This window comes from Drosophila sechellia, chromosome X, assembly GCF_004382195.2.
Source record: "Drosophila sechellia strain sech25 chromosome X, ASM438219v1, whole genome shotgun sequence".
NCBI classification, from domain to species: Eukaryota; Metazoa; Arthropoda; class Insecta; order Diptera; family Drosophilidae; genus Drosophila; species Drosophila sechellia.
In genome coordinates this window covers 4,035,406-4,051,876 of record NC_045954.1, presented here as the reverse complement: position 1 = coordinate 4,051,876, position 16,471 = coordinate 4,035,406, and the positions used below count along the sequence as shown (strand labels likewise).

General features: G+C 44.7%; 3 protein-coding genes across 3 annotated transcripts; 2 read left to right on the top strand and 1 right to left on the bottom strand.

Annotated features, from left to right (window-relative positions):
• The first annotated feature begins 5,867 nt into the window (after positions 1 to 5,867).
• Positions 5,868 to 6,298, top strand: LOC6612519. Its single transcript, XM_002036991.2, has one exon. It carries the CDS (start codon positions 5,990 to 5,992, stop codon positions 6,245 to 6,247), a length of 258 nt encoding a protein of 85 aa, XP_002037027.1. The 5' UTR covers positions 5,868 to 5,989; the 3' UTR covers positions 6,248 to 6,298.
• A 433-nt stretch (positions 6,299 to 6,731) lies between these two features.
• On the top strand, positions 6,732 to 7,221 carry LOC6612520. Its single transcript, XM_002036992.2, has one exon. It carries the CDS (start codon positions 6,871 to 6,873, stop codon positions 7,168 to 7,170), a length of 300 nt encoding a protein of 99 aa, XP_002037028.1. The 5' UTR covers positions 6,732 to 6,870; the 3' UTR covers positions 7,171 to 7,221.
• A 5,407-nt stretch (positions 7,222 to 12,628) lies between these two features.
• On the bottom strand, positions 12,629 to 14,952 carry LOC6612521. Its single transcript, XM_032726196.1, has 2 exons — positions 14,158 to 14,952; positions 12,629 to 14,049 (listed from the first exon to the last, which is right to left on the bottom strand). Exons 1-2 carry the CDS (start codon positions 14,577 to 14,579, stop codon positions 13,029 to 13,031), a joined length of 1,443 nt encoding a protein of 480 aa, XP_032582087.1. The 5' UTR covers positions 14,580 to 14,952; the 3' UTR covers positions 12,629 to 13,028.
• Between the last annotated feature and the right edge of the window lie 1,519 nt (positions 14,953 to 16,471).

The window sequence follows — 16,471 nt, the reverse complement described above, 5'->3', positions numbered from 1 at the left end:
GGCACATTGCTCGTTTTGAAGTTTTGAGCTGCACTTTTGACGCTACAAGCTGCCTCCCGCCAGCCGGGCACAAAACAGTTGGCCAAAAGGAGGGGCTAAGCACGGAGAAATATAATTTCCATCTGCCATAATTAGCCAAATAGCGAAGAGGTTACACCTTGAGTCGCCTATGAATTTCCTCAATACCGAATTAATTGATTGACTAATTGATGTTATCGTAAGAAGTGGATATCTACCTTGATTATATGCAATAAAATGCAAATATGACTGCTTTCTCTGAGTGTATCAGCGCTCGACGGATGAGCTAACTGAAATTTGTCGCAGCAACTGAGGCGAAGGCATCCAAAAATGGCACAAGTTTTGGCGCGTTAAATTTAATGCCTTTGTTTTTGCCACCCCCTCATTTCAGCAACCCCCAGCCCTTCTGCACACTCCTGCCCGAGTGTGTGGGGTGTTCACAAGATGTGCCAAAAATTTTGGTCATACTCAGCTCCGCAACTCGTAAGAAATGCGCTTTGTTTTTTGGGTCGCCCCATCAGGACAGGATAATGCCCCCTTTCGCCTTTTTCCTCGATGTTGATCACACCCCCGCAATGACATTCAAACCATACACACCCAACCCACCCCCACCACGGCAACTTTTCCCCACTCGATGCCCTCTGGCGTAAGCAAAACGCATTTTGAAAGCTTTTAGCTGTTAATGTGGCATAAATTTGTCTTTGTTGTTGTCTTCTCGGGCACTTTTTTCTTCATAAAAAGCAACATCGGCTACGAGATCAAAACTTAAAGTGCCAGGGGCTCTGGACACAACCACCCACCCCACCACCCGTCCAGTAACAAAATCCCCCTTCCAGTAGATGCCCTTCAACCACACGGAAAAAACAAGGACATTCTGTGGGTTCACAGAAAAATTAAATGAATCAAGGAAGATCAGCCGGATTTCTTCACATTTCAATATGGACAATCCTTATTTTTCTTTCACTGCATGCTAAACTCACTGCACAGCTGTGCGAGCAATTCGAATGTTTGTTGTATATAAATTTATTGATTTGCATTAAAATGAGGCAAGCGCTCGTAAAGTGTGTCATTTCGGTCAAAAGCAACAGGGGGCACGCACAGGCGAAAAAAAAGCGATTGGGGATGTCGACATCGAGCCTGGAACATCACTTAGCCTCTCTCTCTATCGCTGGCACTGGCTCCAAATTGAGATGGATGACATGTCAATGAACTTGCGATGACTTGCAAGCCGAATTCTGTCATCCGGTTGCCGCAGACAAAAGCCTCGACTAATTTTCCACCGAAACGAATCACGATTGCAGGCAAATTATAAAGCCGATGGCGGAGGGGATACACCCCAAGGGGTGATGGGGGTGGTGTTTTGTGTTTGATAAGTAATGATGGTATATGTGTTGCAGGTAATTTATTCAAATGTCTTTTATTTTGGTTTGAAATGTCTTCGATGTTCCGCAAGGACCTTTAAGTAGGAGAGCGTTTTTAAAGCAAAAGATTTTTGAGTTGAAATACAGCATTGACATAGATATATATGTACATATATGTATGTGGCTGAGCTGGCTCAAAATGCGCAAATCACTTAGCCATCAATTCGAGAATTTCCGGACCAATTGACAGCTTTATTTGAATGCTGTCTGGTTTGACGGATCTGGTAAATTGGCATCCGGTTCAGCAGGCGCTCATTTTTCGACTGCGATAATGTGGCATTCAATTAACACATCGCCTGTCGCTTTTAAGTGCAAGTCGATTATGCTGTCAACAGCTTTGCGGTGGCCAAAAACCAAACAGCAACAGCAAACCCGTCGAAATTGTACGACCAATTTCTGGACCGTGTGTTCGCTGGGCAAATAAAACTGCCAACAGCTCTTTACGCTCATTAATTTCTGTTTTTCATCCAGTCGACAATTAACCAATCGTCGATGCTTTCAATGGCCCTCATCAGTGTGGAATGCTCGAGTTTTATTTATTCAATCAGTTGTAAGTTGCAACTTTTCTGACATCTCCAATTTAAAGGATTTTCACTACTTTATCCCCACTCGTCTCGCTTTTTCCGGGTGACTGTGTGTGTGTGTGCGTGTGTTTGTGTTTGTGCGCTGCACACATTTAATTATAGAATAATCTTTGATTTAATATGAAAATTGCATAAGGGGATGAGGCCCGTTCCTGGGGCTCTCTCGATGGTGTGCTGGCCGCGTTGCAAATTAATTAATTGCCGCCATATGCTAATTAAACACTCTTTTTGCCGAGTAATTTCGCTCATCCCACACGTGGAGCGATACAAAAAGTAATCACATAGATACATATGTATATAGATGTACAAACGATATAAAGTTATATTCCAATAAATATTCATATAAATACATATGTACATGTGTATATATGTATATAGATACACGGCGATGGCATAACTTTTTGTTTTTTCCATGCATAATGCAAACCCATTCATGCGGCGCGGATTAAAGTGGCAACTCATTAATTGGAATTCCACAGTAATTATATGCCCAAACAGTGGCCACCAATCCACCTAATGCCGACATAGAATTCCCTTTCTGTTGGCCATTCATAAGCGGGAACTCTTGCAGATCGTATCTCGTATCTATTTATGTTCCTTCTCTTATAAAATATGGAAAAAAACTTTATGAGAATCAAGTCAGCTTTGCTGCTAGTTCATTGGCAAGATAAAGTGTGAACTGTGAAACTTAAAATTCCTTCACGCAGGTGCAACTGCTTGGCATTTACCTTTTTGCCAATTTATCCTCTGGCAACCTCGAAAAGTTGCTCAACAATTCGGAGTGGTCAACATGTTGCTGGCCGAATGCGCATGTCCTGAAACTCACAACACACACGTGCAACATGTTGCCGGACTCTCATTTCGACGGAATTTTATTCGAGGCGCCGTCGCTTGTTTTGATTTGCGTCGCTTGTTTATGTTTTGCCCATCCTGACAGGTGGTTGCCCCATGTGCGTGTGTGTGTGTGCGCGCCGTGCATGTGTTAGTGAGTGCCGCTATATTTATGCATGGCAATTGCTCAATGTCGACCGTTGTCTGGCCCTCAAACCTCAACGAATCTAACCCCAGTTCCTAGTTTTACACGGAAAAGAAAAGCATTGTCGTAAAATTTTCACAAAAAACCAAAATTTCCTTATATACTTAGTCACTGCATGCGAACTGATCAAAATAAAAATATATGAACTATAAACATACAAATATTATATATATAATAGGTAAGTAACTTAGCACATATTTGGCAATTTTCCGCACTTTTCTCAGTGCAGATCCCATTCCCCAGTGGCTGTCGTATCTGCCAGCTTAATCCCATCGCGAGTCCGCTCTCGCTGGCATTCTTGCATTCCCGTCAAGCGCCAATTTATCATTCCTGGCTGGCATTTATGTGTTTGAGCTGGTTTTGGAGCCGTTACCTTAGCCCTCTTATAATTGTTTCTCTGTTTCCGTCCCTGTTCCCGGAATGAACGCGGCATATTCAATTCGTAGAAAACATCGCAGGATGTCCGAGAACCTGGGGACCTCCCATGGGGAATCCGAAACTGTTGTATCTTTCACATTGTTTAGCTGCGTCCTATTAGTCTTTTTTCCCCACTTTTTTCGCACAAACTTTGCACATTCTCCACCTGTCGCTGCCACTTTCAACGGGGCTATTGCATTGGCCGAGTGCCAGTTGGCCAAGTTCGTTGTGCCCGATTCGGAGGACCAAATCGGATCGGATCGGATCGGTGGCGACTGGCGACTGGCCGTCTGCCATATGGAAGAGAGCACTATGCGAGTCCTGCGGCGATGCAGCATAATTCGCCCCATGCAGTTACGTATAAGCCGCTTAAGGACAGTGGAGCCTTTTCGTCTTCAACTCCTGAACTCCTCAACACCGACCCCACCTCAACACCAACCCGTGCGATGCGGCAGTGTTGCTACATAAATCACTTTTCCATTTGCTATCCCACGCTTTTGCATAGATGCCAAAAGTACAGTTGTGCTCGCGCGAAAAAGTTGCAGAATATATTTGTAATTGGAGCGCTCGGGGTTTAAAAAAGATGTGTGTTTAAGCTCTTAGGTGCTGATGACCAAATGTGAATCGTACTGTAATTTATAGAGTCTAGTAGCTTCTAATACATATAATGATTTTTTATAAATACAAAGTTACTAATTGTGGATATCTGTACTTAAAATGAGTTTATTCTAACACTTTTCGGTTGTTTTGGATTAAGACTTGTAGACTGTTTTCGCTCAATTGCTTTCACTGAAATGGGAGCCCTTTGTCTACGATTTTTCTCATGCATCCTGTAGCCCGAATCCCTTATACTTCAGTCGAGCTCTAGTCCTAGACCTAGACCTGGGTTCCAAAACAAAGCTAAATCGCGCACAAAGCCAATTGGCCGGCTTCTAACTCACTCTTTCTATTTTCGCCGCCGGTTGTTGGCTAAAAGATGTTAGCTAAAAGGGAACAAAACGAAGCCACGCACTTGTAGTTACAAAGCGGATACTCATTTAAGTTGATTCACCGCACCAACAACTGTACAAAGGACGCGAGGACGCGACGTCAGCCAATGACACTTTATGACAATTGCACTTGGCGGCTGCTCCTGATGAAGAGGGCCCAGAGTAATACTGGTCGGTATATGTATGTATGTGTATGTATCCCGGACGGAGGTCCTGCAAAACAGGGTCGGCTTTCTCCTGGGCCAGCCGAACAAGCGAACAAAGCAGCCAACGAGGACACAACAAGAACAAACAAGTGAAAATCATTCAGGGAAAACTGCCGTCTGCCAACTCCATCTCGAAAGGAAATCCGCGTACGCTGGGGAGCGCAGAGAACTCTACGCCAAATAAAACAAATAAGAAAGTTATCGTATTGATGTTTGGACTAGACGATACCTAGTGCTTGGAACGAAGAGTTTCGGATAAATTAGTTATACAGTAAAACATCTCAGCAAATATGCTGTGTACGATTTTGTCACAAACTTAAAACTGTTATGATTACCGGCGGTTTCTTTTGCTGCCTTTTATATTCTACTGTATAGCAACCAATAACTCAAATTACACCGATCCCCTTTCAATGCAACCCTGAGCTCCACAGATGCTACGTAAAAGCACAAAAACAAAAAGTAATCGTAAACAAAATGCCGGAAAAGGCAAAAAACATGGCGACAAAGACGGTGGCGACTATGGCGATGACTATGACTCCAAACCACGTGCTCCATATGCTGAACATGAGGCGAATGCGAATGCGAAGGGGATCTGGGCATACATTCACACATATATGTATATATGGCCGAGATCGGGGGCACGGGTGGTGGAGATGCGGAGATGTGGAGATGAGAGCGGTCCGACGTCGCCGTGATAATGACTTTTTGTCTCTGCTCGAATGTCACTTGATGTTTGTGGGCCCTTCGCTTCCTGGCTACACTCGGAAAATTGTTGCACCCAAAGATGCAATAGAAATATACTTGTGTATTTGCAACGCAAAATCTAGAAGTTGCTAAATAAGAGGCGCACTGTTAGCTGCAAATCAAGGTACTTTAGTGGGTATTTTAATTTATTGAAGATACTACCAACTCGATCGGCATTCCTTTAGTTGCTGTGTTTCCTGCTCTTTGTTGCTTTTCTGGCTGTTGCCTTTGTTGTCGCAATTTTCGTTTTTATGCCTCGAGGTCATTCAAGTTCAACCCGCCACAGTCGCCTTCTGATTAATTGGCCATGAGGAAGTAACTCTGCTGTTGAAAAACACCGGCAGGAAGCCCAAAAAGCAAGGATCGAAGCAGGCTGGAAATTCATGTAGTTGGCATTGCCTTTAACGTCACAAGTAGCTGGGACTTTCGTTCCCGTACCTAGCTCATAACGATTGAGGCCAGGCGTCGAGTAAGACACAAAATTTTTCTATACTTTTACATTTGGTTTCCAAAAAAAAAATTTAAAAAAAAAAATCGAAAAAAAGCGACAACAAAATTAAACAATTTTACTAACATGGAAGCCAACTTACTGGGGTCCATAATAAACATCCTGGAGCATATGGACCGACCCATGAGTGACACAGAGCTGAACGTCGCCCTGGGCAGCCAGTTCCGACGTCACGATCCGGAGTTCTATCACCGACTGCAAGTCAATCTGCGCGATGGCGTGAAACGCGGCATTCTGATCCAACGGGGAAACCTGTTTTCGCTGCAGTCTCGGACCATCTTTATGCCGATGAAGTTTCTTAAACCGCCATTATGTAGATTTTAAGAATATAACAGAAGATCTTGCAAATTAATTAGTCCTTAATAGAACAGTGAATCCTGTTGTTTTATTTGGTTATTATTTGGTCGGAAAGTTAACAAATTTTCATGTCCCATGGGGCTTTTTGTACTGTGTAAGTGTCCAGAGGAGCACCGCCTTCAGACCCAGCGGACACGATACTGTGCTTTACCAACGTTAAACGTTACAACTGATTTAATAGCCATAATGTGCAAGCGCACCAATAATTTACATTTGGCACCGAATTCCACGCCCGATTGGCCCTCTGGTGGCAGATGTGGCAAATACTTGTGAATGTTTGCATTGCACCGCCAAATATGCAATTATATCATAAATTAAGCGGTGAAATCAAATATTCCACGGAGTGATGGTGAAAATTTCGAGGATCGAAGCAGGCAGGAAATTCATTTAGTTGGCTTGACTTTTACTGTCACACGTAGCTTGTGTTTTCGTTTCCGAAGCTAGCTCATAACGACTCAGGCTGCGCGGCGAGTCGGTCACAAAATTTGTCTACACTTTTACATTTGGTTTCCCAAAAAAAAAAAAAATATATATATATATATATATATATATAAAAGTCAACAAAAAAAAATGTAAAAAATTTTATTATCATGCCCGTCACCTACAGGATTCGCACACTGCCGCAACAGCGGAAGTTGGTCCCCAACCTACTGAGGTCCATACTACACGTCCTGGAGGAGACGCGCCGACCCATGAGTGACACAGAGTTGAACTTCGTCCTGGGCATCCAGTACCGACGCAACGATCCGGAGTTCTATCGCCAAGTGCAAGTCAATCTGCGCGATGGGGTCGAATATGGCATTCTGAAGCGCCAGGGAAACCAGTTTTCGCTGCGATCCCGACGCCTGGCAGAACTGGTGTCTACTCTTGGATCCTCGCCAAACCGATGAACTTTGGGATATATTCGGAAACAGAGCGTACACATACAGAATATAACAGAAGATCCTGTTGTTTTATTTGGTTATTATTTGGTCGGACAGTTAACAAGTTATCATGTCGCATGGGGCTTTTTGTTCTGATTTAATTGCCTTAATGTACAGGTGCACCAATAATTCACATTTGGCACCAAATTATCCACGCCCGATCGGCCCTCCGGTGGCAGACGCGTTCTGTGGCAAATATTTGTGGTTATCTAAATGAAATGCGTGGCATTGCAGGCCAACCACAGAGGGGTGAATATTTGCATTGCACCGTCAAATATGCAATTAAATCATAAATTAAGCGGTGAAAATCAAACATTCTACGGAGTAATGGTAATGTTAAAATTTCAAGTTGCTTACCGTGTGTGAGTGGTGGGGGAGGGCAACTTTTCACAAACTCACTTTTCACCCCTGCCGGATTCTTTTCGGTCCCCTATGCAAAGTGACATTATGAACTTTGAATTATGAATATCAATGGGTGGAAATGCGTATGGGTTTTTTCAGTTGATTAGCAATGGCAAATAGCCTCGGACTAGGCATGCAATTCAAAGCTAAGTTCAAACCGAATGAACTTGCTGCGAAATGGGTGTTTTGAAGCATAACCAATCTAGTACGAAACATGAAAGCAATCAAGGTACATATTTACTACTGGTAGTAAGTGAAGATATAAGCCAAGTCTATTGGAAGTCCCGTCACATATACATATGGATTACAATTTCATGAATCGTCCCCAGTGGTATAATAGACATCTTGATGCAGCAATCGCTGTCCGTTATTATTTTAGCCGCTCGTGTAATTGCAAACGGAAGCGGAAATGTTCGTCAGCTATAAATTTGCTCAGCTCTAAAACCGAGCATGTTCAAAAACAATACAAAAGCGAGAGGAAAACCGCAGACAGAGATAGCTGGGGGCATCCTGAAACGGTAGATAAATTATGCATTAAAGGCCATTCCGTTGATGAGGAGGAGCAGGAGCAGGAGCCGAGAAACCAGTGGCAACAAAATAAAAAAAATATATATAAGAAAAGCAGGTCCGCAGTTAATAAACACCGACAATGGTGACCATGGCGAACATGAGGAAAAACAACGAGCGGACTAACAGTTGCAACTTGAAGCTGTTGCAAGTAGCAAGTTCAAGGGTTACCGAAGGCTGAATGGAGTTCAAAAGCTTCAGACTTGGACTTGGACCCTTTAACCTGGGACCCACAAGCCAGGAAAAGGAGCCAACACCCGACACTTGTAAATTTCTTATAAGCACCAATGCCAAAAACAAAAAAAAAAAAAACGTGTCAGTATGAAAGGATTCTCTTTGAAGTCGGACTATATGTAGTTTGAAAAACATATCGAAAGGGCAATAATATAGATTATTTTTTATTAAACACTTTCAATAAAGTTTAATTCATTGTGTTGTTACATACCATCAAATAGAGAGGTAATAAACAATGCTTGCATAAGCCTACACCATCTCTTAGGGTATAAAAAATGGCGACCACAAACATACATGTATGAACAAGAGTTGCCCGGCTGTTGCAAGTTGGCTAAGTGCTTTTGTTGTTGCTGCCGGCTGGCACGCACAATTAAATCAAATTACCACGAGTGCACTTGGCGCTTTTCACAGTCAGTGTTGGAGTCCCAGGATTTGGCTCGGGATCTGGGTGGGCATCGGGTTCTGGGCCCAGCAATTAAGCTTGTGTCGAGTGTCAGACTTTGTTTGGGTCTTGTTCACTCCACTCCGTTACCAAGTCCCTCCATGTGAACTTCCTCCAAAAGGATGGCAGTATGAGAATCGTTTCCGGCTTCGGGCACTGAACTCGCCAGGCGATTTCCCAATGAATACGATTATTTGACCATCTACTAATCTAATCCAGTTGATGTTTAGCACAAGTGCTTTGTAGCTGCTGCTAGGTAACAAAGTTAACCGCACGACACGGGGAGTTTTGCGGATTATTCGATTAGGAACCCGCATATGCCCCGAAAATCAGATTGAGATTACATCGGTTTGGCGAGGGGTTTAATTGAAATCGCAGTTCAGCCGGGCGGACAATGCGGCAGCGGAAACAGGAGCGCCAAGAAGAAAAAAGGGGGAAAAATGCGCAAAAAACAGAAACTCGAATCGGAGCACACGCCAGGGAATCGAGTTGATATATTCATATGGGGGACGCAGTACCAACTCACCACCTCCTACTCCATCCCCCCGAAAGGACAAAAGGCGAACAATATGTGACGCTGATGAGAGAGTGACAGGGCAAAGGAAAAGAACAGCAGCAGCAGGAGCAGGAGCAGGGACTGGGTGGAAGGAAGCAGCGATGAAAGAAGCATTACGGCAGCTGAATATGCTCCCCCGAATCCCCGGGGACACCACTACGACACCAGGGGTGAGGAATTCGGAGGATAGGACCCGGACACGGACACTCAGTTGGAGTTCAGGACTCGAAACTCAGGACTACGGTGCACACTTAGAAAAAATGTGGTCTTTAATATAAAAATAAACTAATTGATGTATTTTTGAAATTGAAGTAAAGGAAAATCCCATTTATAAAATCCCATACCGAATAAAGAAAGTTGCATAGATCGGTAAGATTTTTCCCTCTGTACTATCCTAATGCCAGCATGCGGCTATGAAAACCTCAAAATGTGAAAACCGAAATTAAATTTACATCTAAAAGGAACGAAAAGGCCAGCGGGGCAGCAGCAACATGTGAGGGTGCATTGCAGGGGGTGTGAGGATGTGGATGTGTGGCCATTGTAATTTTATTAGGTGAGAAATGTGCGAGGGCGGGTGTCGTCGTAAGCAAAATATGGTCAGGCGCCACTGGCTCGCTGCGTATGCGTTTCCGTTATCCTTTTCCGGGTCTACACCCCACGCTATTCCACTCCATTCCATTCCACTCCGTTCCGTTCCATTTTAGTTCGTTTCAATCCACCCTGGGGCGCCACATTAAATTAGTTCTGACACGTAAATGCGTTTAGCAGCGCAGACTTTTTGTGCGTGCCCCTGCTGGATGTCTGCCCTCGTTTCTGTCTTGACTTGGGGCCACATCTATTACGCCCGCTCCTCAAAAACTTAACAGGGGTAGGCATTCCTGGCATTTTGTAGCATAATTTCAGGCTGTCACTCCACGCTCCACTGAAATATGCGAATAAATTACACAAACACCAGGCAGCGGACCAGCCGACGAATGCACACAATTTATGTCCCGACACAAACCAAAGTATGTGCAATTAACCTGAAATTAAATGATTGTTATTATTGTCGATTGTATAGGTATTTAACTGTGTGGGGCGGTGAGGTTAATTCGCTAATTGGGTGGTCAATCCGCAGGAAGGAAGTGGTGCTGGTGCTGGTTTAATTTTCGGCGGTCAAATTCCATTCACATTCCACCTTATTGTGTTGTTTAATTAGTTACTGCAGCTGACTGCTTCTTCTTGTATTTATATGTTCCTTTTTTTTTAAGTTGCCTTCTTGTTTTATTATATCATTGCCAATTGATTTGTATTTTATTATCACGTTTTTTGAATCTGTTCTTATACTTGCTACATTTTGAAACTTACTTGACTAGTTTCATGCAGTCTTTAGTTACGCACTTGTTTGAGCGCGGTTACATGGCAGAAAAGCAGGAATCTGAGGGAGCATTGTTCGTTCTGTGTTTCAAAATTGCAGTCAGGAGCTGCATCAACGGCTAATCTACAATGCGTGTGCGTGGATTTCAGATCAGTTTCAGCATTCCGTTGATACGCAACATTAAGGGCAGCTCAGTTCAGCTCAAGTGCCGGAGGATCAAGCTGGCTGTGAACTATTTAACATTTAAACCCAACTCCGTTCGCACACATGCCTCGGCGCTTGGTTCACGCTTCTCTTCATGCAATGTCATGACAAATGACACTCAGCTCATCCTAGGAGTAGCAATGAAACTTGCTGAATTGAAGCTCTTCCCTTACACAGTGAACAACAGGCAGTTCATTAACATACTATAAGGACTCTTAGTTTTAGCTTCAGAGTATTGGGGAATATTATTTAGATACAACAGATATAAGAGTAACTGCAAATTGTGTGATAGGAAATGAAAATCCGTATTCTATCGACTTTTCCCTCAGTGCACATTTACAAGAGGGCAAAAGGACAATGGACACCGGGATTCCTGAGCTCGGCGTTGGGAAGAAATATTTATGAATCACACGAGCTCAGTAAATCATCTCCCTGCTGGGCGCGTTAAGTTCCTGGCTCCCCGTATTCCTGTCATCTGTCTGCTCCTCCAGTTGGAAAAAGAGTCAACAAGTTCGGTTCGGTGGCAATGGCGTTCAAGCAACAAACTTTGGACAGGACCCTGGCATATCGAAGTGCTGATCCCTGACTGGCGGCAACAAAATACAATTATGACAGGGCCCGGAGTTGCAGCATGCAAATAAGTTGATGACCCTATACACAGACAAAGCTGGCAAGGATGGTTTGAGGTTGACGCCAGAGCAGGCTCCTCGGTGCTCCAGTTCCAGTTCCACTTTCATTCCGGTCGAGGCCAGCTGCATGGCAGAGTCGTTGCCTTTCCTCTCCTCGACTCGAGGGAATTGCCCATTTGGCTATTTTTTAGCTAAATTGTAGATGCTTACCTCAAAATCTGACACATAATTTATACATTTAGTTGGCAAATTTACATTCAGAAATTGCATCCACTAAAATTGAGTAAAATTTAAATATAAGTTTTCAATTCTAAAGTACTTTCGGTTGCTTTTTGCGATCTATGGTTGGCAGCACAGAGCCGCTTCGCTTCGAGAAGGAGGCAGTTCAGGGCTCAAAGGAGCAGTGCGTCGCCATGCTGATTACCAGGCCATACCCCCGGGCCACTCTGTCCACTGTTTACCCATTTCATCAGCAGCAACAGTAAAGCAAAGGAAAAAGCAACAACCAGAGAAACAGCACAGCATCACATTCATGCCCCAATGCAACCACCCACTCCTCGCCGCACGTCGCTTGCTTGGCGCCACTTTGTCGCGACGCTTTTTATAATTGAAGCAAATTGTTAGTTGAGTTGGCATTCACTCGTCGTCCTCCTCCTCCTCGTACTTACCACCCTCCACCCACAGCCCCCCATGCTTGCCGTGGCTGCTGCTGTTGTTATTGTTATTGTCCTTGCATACTGGGAGATGGCATCCTCTATCTATCCACCATCAAGCATCTCCGTCCTCCTTCTTGGCCTGGCATTGTCGCATTCCAATTACAAAACAATCATGATGAGCTCTAGATACTCGCCACTCCGCACACAATAGCTAGTTAACTGTACAGATCGGAACAGCCGCCGACCGTCTAAATGACTGCCTGACTGACTGGAATGCCTGAGATGGATGGACGACTGACTAAATTGATAAACACAAAGTTGAATGCATATGCATAGCAGAATTTCAATGAATAGCAGACCAATCAAATACAAAATGAATAGGGGAAATTAAATATGAATTGTTGATGTATAACTGCGTAGATCTTGTATACAATATAAACTTTTGTCATCGTGACTTCTTCCGGTCGTCGATCGCGGATCGAAGATTGCGTGCCTTTACGCACAGGCCACGCATCGAGGATCACACGGACCGCTTTTTCGCAGACACAGGTCACGTACAGTAAAACCAAATTGCAGGGCTCGTCGGCAGCACAGGACTCGGGGCTCTGGGTTGTGCAACGCACAGGACTACATGCTCACAGCCTCGAGTGCTGTGCAAGCTTAATTATAAAATGTATGAAGCAGAAGGATACGAAATGTGATGATGAAGATGCAGGATGCGGAAAGCGTCGTGTAGATGCCAGGTTGTGAACGTAGTTAAAGATTGGTATTGCGAACATTAACGCCTGCGCCAGGACAACGGCTCCTTCTCCAGCTCCTTGGCCCGAATGGCAGCCGCGATGTTGCGCCGCATGATCTCGGCCTGTTCCACTTCGGGGAGCAGGGAATAGCGATTGCCCTCCTTCTTTAAGTAGCCATTGTTAACGGCGGCGTGCAGTGTGTGCGGTACATGGCGCTTTAGTTCCACCTGCTCTCGATGGAGTCTCTTGGATAGGCAGCCTATGATCTCCGGATAGCTTACCGATCGCTTCAGTTCCGTCACCAGTGACATGACGGCGCTAAACAAGTCCGGAAGCGGTTGTTTGCGCCAGCGGCCACTTGGCTTATTGCCCGATCTTTGAATTGAATGAAAACCATGGGCTGACATCTCGTGGCTCATCAGATGCGGTGTCGGCAGTAGAGGCTGTGAAATGGCCGACATCTGGTGTTGCGATACCTCCGGTGGGGGTGACCGTACCACAATTGGACGTGGTCGTTGAAAAACCACCGGCGAAGCCAACGAGCTAATGCACAGAAAAGATGGCTGGAATACAGCGGCCTGGGCATTGAGGCGATAGTCGCCAGTGGCCTGCGAGGTTGCACTGGGACTCGGTTGGGGCAAGTGTCGTCCATCAGGAAGGGGTTCTACTTTGCCTGGCATCGTGTAAACAGTGGCATTGACATTTAGCTTGGAGTTGGCCGCCTTAATCAAAACGTCCTCGTTATGCTTCTTATCCTCCGTAACCTCATTAACGTCCTCCTCCTCCTCCTCTTTAAGCTCCTCCTGATACTTCTCCCCCTTGCCCGTCTCCGGCGATGAAGACTTAGTAACCGTTAGGGAATCCCCCCCAATCATATTGCTCTCTGTTTGATGGCTGCACATTCCAGTACAACTCCTGACATTCGGTGAATCGCCATTATCCTGGGCAGGGTCATGGGCGTAGTGGACTTGGCTTTGGTCCCGCTTTGGGTCACCAAGTCCAATCCCAGATCCATGTCCTTGCCCCTGATCGCTGCACGTGTTGGTGCTGCTGGTACTGTTGGTCCTGCTGGTCCTGCTAGCACTGCTGGTACTGCTGGTACTGCTGGTACTGCTGGTACTGCTGGTACTGCTGGTACTGCTGGTACTGCTGGTACTGCTGGTACTGCTGGTACTGCTGGTACTGCTGGTACTATTGGTAATACTGCCCTCCGGATTCATGTCCAGATTAACTCCCAGCTTCATATTCAGATTCAGATCCAGATCAACATCAAGGCCATCAAGGCCCATCTCAATCTCCGTCTCTATCTCATGGTCCAGGTCCAAATTTAGGTTCATCCCCGATGAGATCTTATGTTGTAAATGCTGGTGTAGCTTACTCAATTGATTCAATTGGCTTAAATGATGGTACTGATTCAAGTGGCTCAACTGATTGAGCTGGTTCAGTTGGTGATTCAGGTGGTGTTCATGCTGCAGGTGATGCTGTGTCTCACCAAGTGATCCAGCCAATTTTTGGCCCATAATCATGCTGTGAAGTGCAGCCAACACTTCCTGGGGCAGGTCGCCGAGTTTTAAATGTAAATCCTCCATTGCTCGTCCTCTGCCACTATAGATATACCCAAAGGCGTGGTACACTGGTTACAGGACAGCGCTGCTAATTTGACTATTGGACTGATGTATTTGATAGTTGATAATTATTCTCGGTATTATTTTTTGAATTTTTGTTGAGTTGCTTCGTTGGACTTTTCTGCGGTCTTATTACGGTTTGGAGGAAAACCGGAAAACGGGCAGTCGTCTACACACTTGGGACCAATAACCCAACAGAAGAACACGATACAGATACGATAATTTACAACAGTTTTTAGTATGTTGCCGAAAGATAAATTTTGCCGATCGAATGGAGGGTGTATGTGTTATGTATACCTAGAAAAGGCCCTACGTCAAGTAACGTACACGGAAAAATCGCTGCCTACTGTGCTTACTAATGAATTTATTTGTTAAATATATTACTTTCTAAAAAATATGTTGTACTACTTCTGTTCCCAAAAAAAAAGGAAAGAAAATCGCCTTATGCCTGCCCAAACGTGTGCAGTACATAAATAATGGAATAAACGAAAAAACTTAACAACATAAGAATTTTGGGGCTCCAGTTTTTCGCTTGGGTCGCTTTCGACACAAAAAGGACCACTTTTCCGCAGGCCAAAACAAGCCGAATCCGTTTATCCAACGGAGCAACATGTAAAACAATATGCCACCGAGGGCCCAAAAGTTATGCGTTAAGCAAATGAACAAGGGGAGCGCCCCGGGCTTGTTTTTAGCCATTGTGATGAGGTGCGAAAATCACAAGAATTGGATTTCGTTCTTGAATTATAGCCAATCTTGCTCAAGGGTTGCTCTTTCCCATTTTGGGGCTCTGGCAATTGGATTGCACTAATTTCGTGTGTTTTTGGGTGCTCTTAGAAAGGCTCTGAGCGGATAATCCGACATTAGTGAGCGACCCTCAATGAATAACCAGTTGGCATCGTTGGGTGTTAATGTGCCACGTCACTTCTCCATCTCGACTACTCCGCCGCAGTGTTGGGTAATTTCACAATTTTCAAATTACGCACCACAAAATCTAATTTAGCTGAGTAAAGCCAGTTGACTGGACTAAACACTGGGTCCAGAGTGCACAGCATTCTGCACACACACACACACACACACAAGTTACTAAATGAGTTGCCCAAGAGATTGAGGGGAGTTTGGTTGGATGGTTGTGGAGAAAGAGTTGGTGGTGCCGCATCATTGTAATGTGCTCGCCTCACGCTCGCTTGCTCCGTTCAACGGGCGTGAAAACAACGTAGTCGGTGCTAGGTACCTAGGACCTCTCGAAGCCCCGAGCTCCCAAAGACCAAACAGGTATTATCACACATGAGAAGGGGGGAGGGGGTGGGGGGGTTTGTTTGCGTGTGTGTGTGTGGGACGGAGACGTAAGGCCAAGGACATAAGCGTGACTAAACCCCAAGCGCAGTGACTTCCGCCTCCCTCGAGGGTGTGGAATTAATGGGGATGGCACGGAGGACCATGGCCGCATTCTATTTGGACCCTTTAAATGCTAGTTGGTGTCGCAACAATCAGTGAACTCAAACAGTTGCCCGCACACAATCGCTTATTCAGTCAGGAACTAATAGCTTCGCATATTCTGCTAGGGATGGCGAAACAGCAATGCATGCTGATAAGATAGATACATCGATTTGAAGAAGCTACAGAGGTTATCACTTAAATCAGATACAATATTGTTAGATAATGATCTATTTTATGTATTAGAGTTTATTATTAGAGTTTATCTTTGCAATCGCTAATCAAACCGAACTGAAGCATTCACACATATGTACTGCACATACATTGGTATATACAGCACGTCGGACAGGGGAAGGTAAATGATTTGAGCCCGAAGCTGACACCACATCAAACACAAAGGACGCGATTGAGGTCTTAGTCCC

Excerpts from the sequence above, each read along its gene's own strand:
- LOC6612519 (XM_002036991.2), top strand. The coding sequence starts at position 5,990 with ATGGAAGCCAACTTACTGGGGTCCATAATAAACATCCTGGAGCATATG.
- LOC6612520 (XM_002036992.2), top strand. The coding sequence starts at position 6,871 with ATGCCCGTCACCTACAGGATTCGCACACTGCCGCAACAGCGGAAGTTG.
- LOC6612521 (XM_032726196.1), bottom strand. The coding sequence starts at position 14,579 with ATGGAGGATTTACATTTAAAACTCGGCGACCTGCCCCAGGAAGTGTTG. Across the intron at positions 14,050-14,157 it reads AGCAGTACCAGCAGTACCAG|CAGTACCAGCAGCACCAACA; the intron begins CAGTACCAGCAG and ends CAGCAGGACCAA.